Source organism: Tricharina praecox (genome assembly GCF_024521635.1).
Source record: "Tricharina praecox strain CBS 144465 chromosome Unknown BZA05scaffold_3, whole genome shotgun sequence".
Lineage (NCBI taxonomy): Eukaryota > Fungi > Ascomycota > Pezizomycetes > Pezizales > Pyronemataceae > Tricharina > Tricharina praecox.
The window spans coordinates 886642-899022 of NW_026250405.1; the positions used below are offsets into that span (position 1 = coordinate 886642).

The following is a 12381-nucleotide window of genomic DNA, read 5'->3' on the forward strand; positions in this document are numbered from 1 at the left end:
CTTTGACACAGGAACCTGTAAGGCTGAACCAACTCTTTCATCGACATTCTGTCACATTTCAACAGCTAATGCCCGCTCAAATGCTCCCGGAAAATACCCTCATATGCGCCTTTATAACGGCTTTCAGGATGGATTTCGGTGACATGAAGAGATACACAGGGGTCCATCGTGTGCGAAATCAAGTTCGACCCGAGGTGGAACTTGGAGAATACGCAATCTTTACTTTTCGAACTGTACGGACAGACCCCCTTGAGTACCTTCCCCACAACGAAAGAAGTGAGGACGCGGTTTGGGTGAGCTCCATGCGGTTCGGAGAGTTGGCATGTTCGGTTTATTTGTCACTTGATGGTTACATACCCGCTGTGGCTACGAATACGACCCTTCACGTTGCATCCATCAGCGACCCACCTTCCAGTGGACGAGCGCCTTCTCCATTTCGGGCTTTGTAGGGTGTCAATCTCAGCATGCGGTTAGGACCGTAGAACCAGCCTCCATAGAGAGACGTGGCGCAAATAGAGCAACACGTACCAAAATCATGATTCTATGCCACCCAAGTTTTAACACCCATTGCCATTTAACAACACCAGAAAAGAAAAAGAACAGGAAACAAAGTACCTTCTTGTGTGCATCAAGCTATCAGGACGCAGCCTCGTCGCCCTATCCGCTTCCCGCCCACCGCTCTTCCGAAGAGATCTCATTAGAAAATGTCTGCAGGATCTCTCGTATGTGCTCTTTTCCCTACTCCAAAGCATCGGGATCTTACCCCAGAACCTTCCTCTCCGCGCCCTTTCCTTTGCCCTTCTTCTTGTTCTTGTTCTTGTCCACCCTTCCGCCTTTCGTCTTGTTCCCACCGACGACCACCGGCTTGATCTCCGTATTGCTCCTCTTCAGCAGCACAGGATGACTGCCAATATACTTCCCCTGCATCTCCCTCGCAGCGCGGAAATACTCATCACCGTCCGCAAACGCAACGAACCCGTACCCTTTCGACTTGGTCGTGCGCTTATCCCTCACAACCCTCGCCTTCTTGACACTCGGATACTTCGAGAACGCCTTGAGCAGACTATCGTCCGTGACCTCTCCAGCCAAGTTTCCCACGAACAACCGGAAGTGCGACGGATCCCACTCAAGCAGCGTCGAGTCCTGCCAAGTCTGACCACCACCCTGCCTTACCACCGTCGGCACCTTCGCCGCCGCACTATTCCTTCCTGCCCCCGCTGCTCCCGCCGCCGCCACGCCGGCCCCACTCGCTCCGGGCACATCAACCGGCGGCTTCGGCGCCGCTCTCGCCTTCAGATTCTCCGCGTTGCTGGGGTCGTAGATACTCTGCTGCTGTGCGATCTGCGCCTGCAGCTCCGGATCCAGGTCTGCATATCTCGAATCGGCATGTTTCCGTCCTCCGTTGCCGCCGCCGACGCCAGGCAAAGGGAAGGGATTGACGATGTGGGGTGCGGAGGAGCCCTGCGCCGACGAGTATGATGATATGGGCGGCGGAACGTAGCCTGTGAATTGCGGCGCGTACCCGCTGCTGTAGTCAGCCGGTGCCGCACCGTAGCTGTGTGTAGGCGGCGCGCTGTGGTGGGGGGCGGACGCGACCTGGCGCGGTGCGAAGCGCGTGAAGGCATTCACTGAGGGCGGGGGGCGAGGAGGGAGAGAGGAACCGGAGGTGCCGGGGGGTGGGGGGTAGGACATGGTGATGATGTGGTTGTTGGAGTGAAGTCGGAGGTGAAGTTGAGGTGAAGTTGGAGGTGATGTTGGAAGTGGAAGTGTGATGGCTGATGATCTCGAGTTGCTGAGCGCAGGTGGCAGGTAGAATTCCTTGGAAGCATTAACGATGCGCCAAGCCATAGAACGCCACTCACCGCCACTCACAATATAATTGTGGCGTAAAAACTGTGAGCAAGAACAAAAGTTGAAAGTTCTCATAGCTACGGTACAGCTGTATTCGGCGGGGGTATAGTGGATTTATGATTCCAAGAATGCGGCGAGTCTGAAACTGAGTGACAGTCGGTGAAGAATTTCGACCTCATTATCTCAACTGCTAAAACGCAGATATGAACGGAGTAAGCGATTACACCAAAGGATCACGGCTTTTGTCGCACGACCGTCCATACACACTGATTCCACCAGATATTCCACATCCACAACTGATCTTTACTTTTGACCCAGCGCTGGCCATCTTGATCCATGAGCAGGAGCGAGAAAACAGCCTGATTTGTCCCGAGTCTACACCATTGACTTCATGGCTTTCTTAAACAACGCAGTTTTCGGGGTTGTGTCGAGAGGTTTTCAGATCCAGCGAGTCCTTCGACTGACTCGAATAACTCCAGTCCATTGGTTTCTGAACGTATGTTTTCATACGCCCTTCAGAAATCCACATCATCCGCCTGCCCCCTTCGTATATGCTCCTCCCGGCCAAACGTTGATACCCACATTCTTGCCAGAGTCACCACGATCATCCACACCAGCAGCAATCAACGCGTGTATCGGTGCAGGTTAGCCTATTTGCCGTGTCTCGTGAATAGAGATAGAAACCTACATGTCACATATCGAGTCGACATCAGACTGTGGGGCTGTCGGCCGATTACTCACATGTTGGGTTGGTGTTCAACTACCGAAGGCCTTGGAGCTCGGAGCTTGAGGCACGCTTTCCTGATTCCTATGTGCAATCCAAGTGGAGCTCGTTGTGGACATGTTATCTTGTAGCAAGGAGACATAGCGGATAGACCTCGTGAGTCGTGGGCTGGATGTGCCGTGGATGCGGTAAAATACTCGGGCAGCCAGTGCTGTGGGAAATTCCATCCAAGCTGTCCGAGGGAAGCTGTCCGCACCACCGAACAAGTTCAAGTCCAAGTTCCGTTATCTACATACCTCCCTCTACCCTAGCGCATATTCCCATGCTCCCACGGTTCGAAATCAGACATGTTGGAAATGGTCTGGGGCTGTATGTAGGTGGGGGAGGCACGGCACCGTAGGCAGCTGTCAGGCAAGGATGGTGAATAACTAACGCGCTCACCAGCAGGGCGTAAACAACTATCTCTAACTCCTGCATCTGCCTCGTGGACGCGTGGACCAGATGGGTATATTCGAATCACCGAGGCATCGTCTCCTCTTCCCCGTAGACCGTCAGAACCAACGGAAGAGTGCAGTGGCGGGGGGAATGGATGGATGGTCGTCGTCGTTGTTGCTGACAGGGGTCCGAAAAGTCACAAAAACCGCGAAGAAAAAGCAAGCTAAAACCCGCGAAAGAAGCTCAGGGCCACGCGGAAGCGGAAGCGAGCAGGTAGGTTGCAGGACCAGCCTGGAGGCGTGCGGGTGACGGCGGGAAGTATGCAACAAAGGAACCACGGTCCACGCCGCACAAAGTGCTCGTCCTCGTCGTCGTTGTCGTCGATGTTAATGCCCACCCTGCTTGTATGTAGCCAGGAACATCCATCCTATGGCCATCTAACGCAGGTCAAAGCATATAAAAGACCTCTGTCCGTCCCTCCTCCTGCCTTCCTCCCTCCCTCCTCCTCCCCACCGCCTCGATCGTCAACCATCACTACCACAACTTCAAACACCATATCCACTTTCCAACCAATCCCCCACCACCACTAACCCAAAATCAATATGTCTGGAGGATGCGGATGTTCCGGCGATGCCACCTGCACCTGTGGCACTGGCTGCTCTTGCGGCGTATGTCCTCCCCTCCGCCCTCCTCCCTCTCGAGATCCTAAGTTCGTTGGCTAATACAAAGCGTGCAGAAATAAACACCTCGACTCGACTCGACTCTTCGATGACGGCCCCGGCCGAGGATGGAGGATAGAGGAGGATGGAGGAGGACACGGGAGTGACGAGAGTTTGTATTGAAGGGGACGTTTTCTTGAATCTTGAGTGCTGTATCCGCTAGGTGTAGGTGTAGTAAGCCACCTACCTATTAAGGTGTTGAAGCAACTCGTCCTTGAACTCGTGAGCTTAAAACGTGATAAATACTACTATATGTGAGCTCCCTTGGCCTTCAGAGTTCCGGCCACAGTGACACCCCACCCCCAGAGCCCATTCATTCACCGCGAGTTCGCTCGAGATCCATCTCGTTCCGTTCCGTTGTTCCTATTGCCATTGGTATCGTAAACTGTAACTCTGCAACCCCGCATCGACGTGGTGTCTTGTCTTGATGTCTGTGCCCGGGTCTGTACTCGACACTCTGCAGCCCTAGATACTTACCTAGACCATACCATATCAGCGGAACCTCCCTTTCATACATACCTTCCTCCCGCCCTCCCACATTCCACCTCCCACCCAGCCACTCACTCACCAACTCGAAGAACAGGACAACTGCAGACCTTATATACTCAGGCGTTGCGGGATTTTCACTGTTTCATGCAGGGACCAAACCGGCGATACATTATGTATCTGTCTGTCGCTGCAGGCACCTGGATGGACACTACTATGATAGGGTCTGGTGATGCTAGATGATGCTATGGTACGTGCGGGATTACAAGCTCATTGATGTACCCCACGAGCGAGCCAGGAGATCACGAGTATTCTTCATACTTCAAAACATTTGATTTCCACCCCTTCCCCCACATCCTCCACCTTACAAATCCATCATAATCCGTCATGCATAAGCCAATACACGTGCGCCTTATCATTAAATCACCACCCCCCCTCTAACCAGCCATATACACGTCCGGGCCGGCAACAACATGCGGCAGCAAGAGCGAAACATTGTGGGGGGTAACATACAGGTCCGTATCCGTGAGCACGACGAACACGGTCCCATTAACCAGCGGATTCAAATTGCTATAAAGATGTCCATCGGGCTGTACCGCCGACGCGGAGTGAGTACCGTTATTATCCGTCGTGTTAACGTTATACAGCGGCGTATACGTAACATTCAGCTGCGAGATCCACGCGGCGAACGCGGGCTTCCCAGCGAACGTGCGCGTAACATAGCTGTTATTCGGACCGACATGGTCTCCCGCGTCCGAGAAGGTGAAATTCACCTCGCGGCCCGGGTGAGATAGCTGCGTACGGTTGTGCGTGAGTGCGGCTTGGAAGGCGGGATCGTATGCTTGAGGGTTGTTGGTCACGTTCAATGCGGGGAAGTTCTGCCAGGGGAGCTTGGGTGTGTCCGCTGGACACGACTTGATGTATGGCGCCAGCAGCGTCCAGGCGAAAGACTGCGGAACGCCGATTTGGAACCACTCGGGCGTCGGGAAGAGGCCTTCGAGCTATATGCACGCAAGAAGGGTTAGCGAGTGATATTTGGTGGGAGAGGGGGGGGATGCACTTGACGGAAGATCATTTGCTGCCGGGCTTCGGTCGTAATGGATTGCAGCAGCATTTGCGCGGCGGGCCGAGAGTCCATGTGTGGCAGGAAACCGTACACGCCCGCCTCGCCCCACCGTGTCAATTTTTGGCAGAAGTCGATGAACTCTGGGACGGTCTTGAAGGGGTACTGGTATTGGCAGCGTTTGGGGGCGTGAGGACCAAGCATGTTGCTGATGAGGGTGGCGTGGCCTGGGGAGGGGGGGGGTGTCAGAATTTCCACCAGTTATGGGAGTGTAATGGGGACATACCGATCTCCTGCTGCGACATATATGCGATCAACGCCCTATTCTCCGCTCCTATACCGGTCTTATTGAAATCCTCGTCCGAGAACATGTCCAGTCCCGCCTGGAACAAGTCGAGCTCTATCCACTCCTGATAGAGCGCCAACGAGAGCGACTGCCAATCAAAGTCCGAGAACGCCTGGTACACCGGGATCGAAGACTTGTTGGTGTTGACGCCTCCGGCGGGCATGTACGGCATCGGCTCCGGCTGCGTCAGGTTCCCGGTGTTCGGGTATGCATTCGACGGCTGCGGCGGGTTCCCGGACGGGATCCGCCCGGGCGTGCCGGTGGCGGACATGGCATTGGACTCGGTCGTGGTAACGGCCTGCGGAGCGGGTACGGCTCGCACGGCGAGCGCGAAGAGGCCAGAGGCCTGGAGGATTGAGAATCGCATTGTTGTGAGATTGATACGTGGGCGAACGCTGTGGATGCACGAGATCTGTGATAACTATCCAAACAACACATCAGAGACACTGGTTTATATACACTCCTCCACTGGCAACTACACTGATGCCGCGATGGTGACGACATGATCGAGTGTACATGAGTTTAGTACAAATGCCGTGGCCCCGTAGCCAGTATGCTGGCTGGCTCGTCCAGTGACCAGCAAGTATCCCCCCTTCGCTAAGCAATCGATCATGACACTGCGGTGGGTACTGTTAGCCCGCGGCCGGAGGCTGGGTCGTTTCCCCGTGAGTATCGATCGATGTTCGGCGAATCCGCCAACCTTGGCTGGCTGGCAGCACGCGTGGCCGGCAGCCAGCCCGCACGCCTAAGCTAAATCCCAATTGAGTTTGTCGGCCGTCCGCCGCCGCGGAGCGAAGAATGGTGATGTAGCCTCGACACTGGACAGAGAGGCCGCGCAAGATCCTGGTGCTCGGTGACGATCATGAGCGTCAGACCCCCCTCCCCACGAGTCCCTCCCTCCCAGTCGACGTCGAAGGAAGAAACGGAGGTTATGTCATAGTTATATCGGCAGTATCGGCTCACCCTCTAACTCTCAATTCTTAATTCACCACGCCTAGAACACACAATACACCCGCTGATCAGCGCCCAGACGGGGAGGTTGTGTACCGGAGCTTTTATCCAGCCGAGGCCGAACGGGTTCCTGGGAGGCATTTGAGAGTACTGCAGAGTACTGCAGAGGCGGATATAACTACCGTACCGCCTCTCTCTCTCTGCAGGAATGCGGTCTCAGGTGAGGTGGATCAAACAGACGCACAAGGTAGGTATCATGCCAATTGAGATGGACATGTTCAATCGCCAGCTTCATTCCCCCGACGCCGATGGGGATTCTCGTTGGCCACTGGAATACCGTACCTACTCTACTCGGTAATGGCGAAGGAACGGAGCTGTTGCGTCAGCGATCTCTTGACTTGCTGTCGACGACTTGACGGGCACAATACACAATAATTGCCCTTGCGCAAATATATTGTCGACAGGGTTTCTCGCCCGTGTACGATCGTAGAACTGAAAGCATCGATAGACAGAGTACCTAGAGGCGTGAGATCGGGCCATTGGGGAGGAATCAAGCACTGCCACCTGCCAGACCGCCAGACCGCCAGAACATCGAATAGCTTCTTCCAGCTGACCAGAGTGTAAACTGTAAACATGGAGATGTCAATATCAGATTCGCGCATGATCTCTCGCTCTTTCAACTGCACTGCGCAGTAACTATTACTTATTCCGTTCTGGCGGCTGTGGCCCACGCTAAGTAACGGCGTCCACATCAGCTCTAGCGCCCGGCAACCTCCGCCTGCATCCTAAAAATTTCCAAAATTTCCTTCCCGCCTTCACTCACTCACAGGCTCTCACCAACCTTCCACCTCACCAACCTTCCACCTTCCACCGTCCCCCTCACCACGCACAATGGCACGCACCAAGCCCCCCTCGACCCCCAACACCGCCTCGGTGACATCGGGAATCTACACATGGACGCCGCAAAGCGGGCTGACGATCTCCACGTTCTCGCGGGCGTCGATCCCTCGGCTGAAGAGCATACTGAACCCTTCGGAGAACCCGGCGTTCGAGTCAAAGACTGAGAACGCGAAGGCGCGCGCGCTGAAGGATACTGCAAAGTACTGCAGCAATGCGAAGTGGGTCGCGGCCCAGCTGCTGCATTATGGCATTCCTGCCGAGGAGGGGAAGGGTGTCATTGCGGAACTCAGGGAGGGCGTCGAGAGCGGTGAGGTACGTACTACTTTCTACTGAGGGAGGGTGGGGGAGATGAGAAGGTTTTGGTGGTGGGGCTGATACGTGGGATGGGATACAGATCGATGAGGTCCCAAAAGAGATCCTCACGCTCGAGGAGAAGCTCAAGCAGGAGTATTACATTCGCTATCCCAAGGATGAGGAGAAGGAGAAGGAGAAGCAGAAGAAGCGGAAACGGGAGGATGTGAAGGATGCGCCCGAGTCCGACGACGAAGAGGAGTCCGACGATGAGGAGTTCGCCGAGAGGGATCAGAAGCGCTCGCGTGGTGGAAGCGACTCGAGAGGTGGCAGGGGAAGGGGCAGCGATCGTGGCGGGTCGAGGGGAAGGGGCGGTGACAGAGGTGGCTTCCGTGGAAGGGATGGGGATTCGAGAGGTGGCTCGAGGGGACGGGGTGGGGATAGAGGTGGCTTCCGCGGTGGAAGGGATGGGGACTCGCGGGGTAGCTCGAGGGGAAGGAGTGGTGACAGGGGTGGCTTCCGCGGTCGGGACGGTGACTCCAGAGGCGGCCGTGGTGACTCTCGTGGTGGATTCCGTGGTGGGCGTGACGGCGACTCTCGTGGTGGACGTGGCGGTAGCCGTGGTGGTTCCAGGGGTGGACGCGGCGGTCGTGGAGGCGACTCGAGAGGCGGACGTGGTGGGCGCGGTGGACGGGGTGGCAGAGGTGGTAGAGGTGGTCGCGGCCGGGATTGATCACGCCTTGAAAGTTGATACCCGGAGGTTCGGCATACTTGTTAGTGGTGTATAAAAAGCATATGAGATTTCCAGACACCAGCGGCGCACTTCCGAGCTATGAGTGATATCCTGTGCCCCACTAACTACAAGTCTGCAAGTCCCATGTCCTCAACCGATCTGTCCAATATATTACAACGACATGGGTAGGCACCATTCGCGGGATATGACATCCGCACGCACTGCAGAGGCCCAGGGCATGCAACGGTACACAACGCCGGCCGAACGGGCGACGGGCAGATCCAGATTAAAGATCTCCGGAAACATCCCAATGCGAACTTGTAGAGTACTTTACACGACTGAGGACTTACAATTGCAATCGTGTGAGTACAGTATCACGTGCAGTCGGAGCCGGTCTGTTGGGTTGGGAAACAGAGTAGGTATTCGACACAGCATACGGCAGGTACATAGCATGTTTGTCGTTGATTTCAACTTGCAACTCGGAGGCTAGATGGCTAATAGTAGCAAGTCTCGCGATCGCCGTGGCCCGTGGGCAGAGGAAGGGAGGGAGGAAGCAACCATACCGTATATAATGCGTGCATTCCAAAACGGACGGACCAGTACTTATGGTATGGCATGGTGGGTATGGTATATGGTAGGTATACCTACCTATGGTATATATGGTATGAGGCGACGTGCGGATTCTTCCACCGGAGATGGTTAGATGGTCAGATGGAGGTGGCTTCATTCAGAACTCCTCACCCCCGAATCCCGATAGGTAACTACAGCTCAATGCGGCAACCCCCGAGGGCCAGCCGTGTGTTTCGACCGAATCGATCCAGTTGGATCCAGTACCCACCTACGTTCGGTATACCTACCTAGGCAACAGCCTCTCATCCACCAACCGTTTTCCCGTTTCCACCGGACCGAATAGGAGGCAGATACTCTATGTAGGTGGCCTCCTACACAAATCGATTCTCTTTGGGCCTCTCGAGAGATCATCAAAAACCCAACGAAATGATCCGTTGCAGAGAGAAGGCCTATGGCTTTAGTCACTGGTGGATACCTACCCAGCCCCAGCCTTATTCGCCAGTTCTCTTCAAAACACTTCCCCGCCTGGCCACTGGTCACTGATCACGGTCACGGACACTGGCCATTTGGGGGGGGGGGGGGGGGGGGGTGAGACTGCGAAACGCCAGGCTGATCTGCCAGCCTTTCTCTTTGCCGCGCTGATCTGATAGTTATGCGGAGCTGGAATGGGCTAGGATGGGATGGGATTGGATGAAATGGGATGTGATTCGAAACCTGCCGACGACGAGAGAGAGAGGATGAAGAGGATGAACTGTGCGCACGCGGCGGTGGTCTGCGCAGTGTATCACTAGGCATCACCATATTTTTGGGGTTTTGGGGGTTCTGAGGGGGGCAGATGATGAGAAACTGGCGGCTAACTGGAGTTTGAGCCTGCCTGCCTGCCTGGAGAGCCACTCCGTTTCGGCGGCTGGAATGTATCTACTGCCAGTAAAGGTAGTACATAGTAAAGATGCCATGAATCGTTCCCGTGGGTAAACCTTACAGGCCAGGCCCCCAGCTGATGGCGGGGAATCATGGGGACACGGTCCCGAGAGATTCCCGGTCACGATGGGTAGGTAGGTAGTAGGTATAAGCTCCACGAGCCCCCGAAAATTCTCGACGAACGCGTGACTTGGAAGTTTGCCAAGTTTGGCAGTTACCCAGGCTTTGCAAGTGACCACCGACCACTGACCACTGACTACAAACTGCTGACGGTTCGATGTGGATGTGGATGTGGATGTGGATTCTCGCAGTCGGTTTTATATGGCTACAACTTACTCTCGTACGCCGTACGAGCGTAAGCGGGGAATTTCACTTGGCCATAGCACCAATGAGCATGCATGCTTATTTCTGGGATCCACCCCACTTGCCCAGTGCCCACTGCCCAGTGCCCACTGCCCAGTGCCCACTGCCCAGTGCCCACTGCAGGCTTACAAAGCCCCACTCACTGCTCACTGCTCACTGCTCACTGCTCACTGCTCACTGCTCACTGCTCACTGCTCACTGCTCACTGCTCACCGCTCAGTTCCGAGCTTCGTTCTGCCTATCAAACGTGCAGAATCGCAAGTTGCAAGTTGCAAGTGATGGCTTGCGTTTTTTCTCTCCTCTTCCGGGGCAGCGCCAACTGCTAGTTACCTAAACACAGGCAAGCTGAGAGTCGACTGAGACACATCATCGCGGGACCAAGATACTCTACCTGTGTATCCACCGATGCGGGGTGTACGTACATCTACTCTGCCCAGCTGTCTGCACTGTCCAGATCAGTTCTCCGGAGGTGATCACTGGCGATGGATTGCTGGGTGGGGCAAGCACGTATGGCATGTACCAACGTACGATTGTCGAGACTCGACACCGATAGGTACCTGTCCATATGGGGTGTCTGCCTCAGGTACCGGTACATACGCCCGGTACCTATTACACATCACATCAGTGTTCCGCACCGCACACATTCCGCACAGTGTTCCGCTCCACATACATGCGTCTGCGCACTGCGGTGCGGAGCGGTGGTCGTTGGCGGGATGAACAGCCCCACACACACGCACACACGGAGAGTCTGGGGTTGTTGGGAACTCGGAGGGAAGGACGCAGCGAAACATCACACGCAGCAAGCAAGCAAGCTGGGCTGGCGTTTGCCGTAAGTAGATTGTGCGTCTCGTCACCACCCTTGCTTGTGCGACCGATTGGCCTGCAGCCCAATGGTCAACTAACTGGGTAGGGCGGGTTGCATCTGGAGTCACACAGAGGTATGTTCCAGTCCGAGATGTTGTTGTTGATGATGATGATCCACAGCAGGCAAGTCAGCCCAGAGAGACAGCCAGCCCAGAGAGACAGCCAGCCCAGAGAGACAGCCAGCCCAGAGAGACAGCCAGCCCAGAGAGACAGCCAGCCAGACAGGTCTCGCTGTTCCAGAACGGGCGGATCGCGGCCAAGCCAACTCGACTCGACTCGGTTCGGCCGCCAATCGTCCGCTCTGGGACGGGGACTTGGGGAGTGGGCCTGGGGCTGAACGAGAAGCAACCGCCGACTGTATGATAGGTATGATACTGCGCGAAAAAAAGTGACAACGGGGCTGAATGGTTTCCCTTCTGCGCATGCAGACTGTCTGAATTCGACGGCGGTTTCTTCCCTCGCTCCCTTCTTCAACGAACCCACACCCATTGATCCCCCACTGTCATCCTGCTACCTACTCTATACCGTTCCCTCGTCCTCGGTTTCTGTCTGCACCGCGCCATCCGCCTCCCCACCGCTCTGTATCTCGAATAAGCCTTCCCCCACACCATCACCACCACCACCACCACAACTACCGCGCCCCTCCCAAAGCTCGCACGAGCTGGGCTCGCTGCTTCTTGGTCCCACCACCGCCACCTCGTGTGCCTGTGGGATGTGAGTCGAGATTGCCCCCCGCCCGGCAACTCCACACCCTCTGGTCCATATAGCCAAAGTCCTACAGTCCCCGTCCGCAAGTAGCTAGACATACGGTACGTAGGTAAACTTGACATCGTTTGACGTGTCCGACTACCAGCAGGCCGAGATCGAGCTAGAGCACCCAGTTCCCTGGCTAACGAGATTCTACGAAAGATCAGCAGCGCCAGAACCCCGTCGCCTGCGGGCTGGAACGTCTAGTGTTGGCGTAGCACGCCAAAAACCCAGCCACTGTGGTACTTCCACGAGCGAGACAGCTTCTCTCCCGCCTGTGCTTGCCTGTGCTTGTGCCTGTGCTTGTGCTTGTGCTTGCCATTGCCAGCCAGGCTTGGAGACGGCTGACGAACATCATTATCTTTCCGCCTTTCTTGACCTGACTGAGGCGAGCCCTCTGTCAGATAACAACAACAA

General features: G+C 55.6%; 3 protein-coding genes across 3 annotated transcripts; 1 reads left to right on the plus strand and 2 right to left on the minus strand.

The window, feature by feature from the left end:
* Positions 1 to 512: 512 nt before the first annotated feature.
* On the minus strand, positions 513 to 2137 carry BZA05DRAFT_164244 (uncharacterized protein). Its single transcript, XM_051479120.1, has 2 exons — positions 1873 to 2137; positions 513 to 1818 (listed from the first exon to the last, which is right to left on the minus strand). Exons 1-2 carry the CDS (start codon positions 1924 to 1926, stop codon positions 760 to 762), a joined length of 1113 nt encoding a protein of 370 aa, XP_051342986.1. The 5' UTR covers positions 1927 to 2137; the 3' UTR covers positions 513 to 759.
* A 2515-nt stretch (positions 2138 to 4652) lies between these two features.
* BZA05DRAFT_332376 (ferritin-like domain-containing protein) lies at positions 4653 to 5991 on the minus strand (the record flags this gene model as incomplete). Its single annotated transcript, XM_051480644.1, has 3 exons — positions 4653 to 5216; positions 5276 to 5505; positions 5565 to 5991. The coding sequence occupies 3 exons, from the start codon at positions 5989 to 5991 to the stop codon at positions 4653 to 4655; spliced, it is 1221 nt and encodes a 406-aa protein (XP_051342987.1).
* A 1299-nt stretch (positions 5992 to 7290) lies between these two features.
* BZA05DRAFT_387012 (uncharacterized protein) lies at positions 7291 to 8568 on the plus strand. The gene is made up of 2 exons (XM_051482531.1): positions 7291 to 7787; positions 7870 to 8568. The coding sequence occupies exons 1-2, from the start codon at positions 7467 to 7469 to the stop codon at positions 8497 to 8499; spliced, it is 951 nt and encodes a 316-aa protein (XP_051342988.1). The 5' UTR covers positions 7291 to 7466; the 3' UTR covers positions 8500 to 8568.
* Positions 8569 to 12381: the final 3813 nt, after the last annotated feature.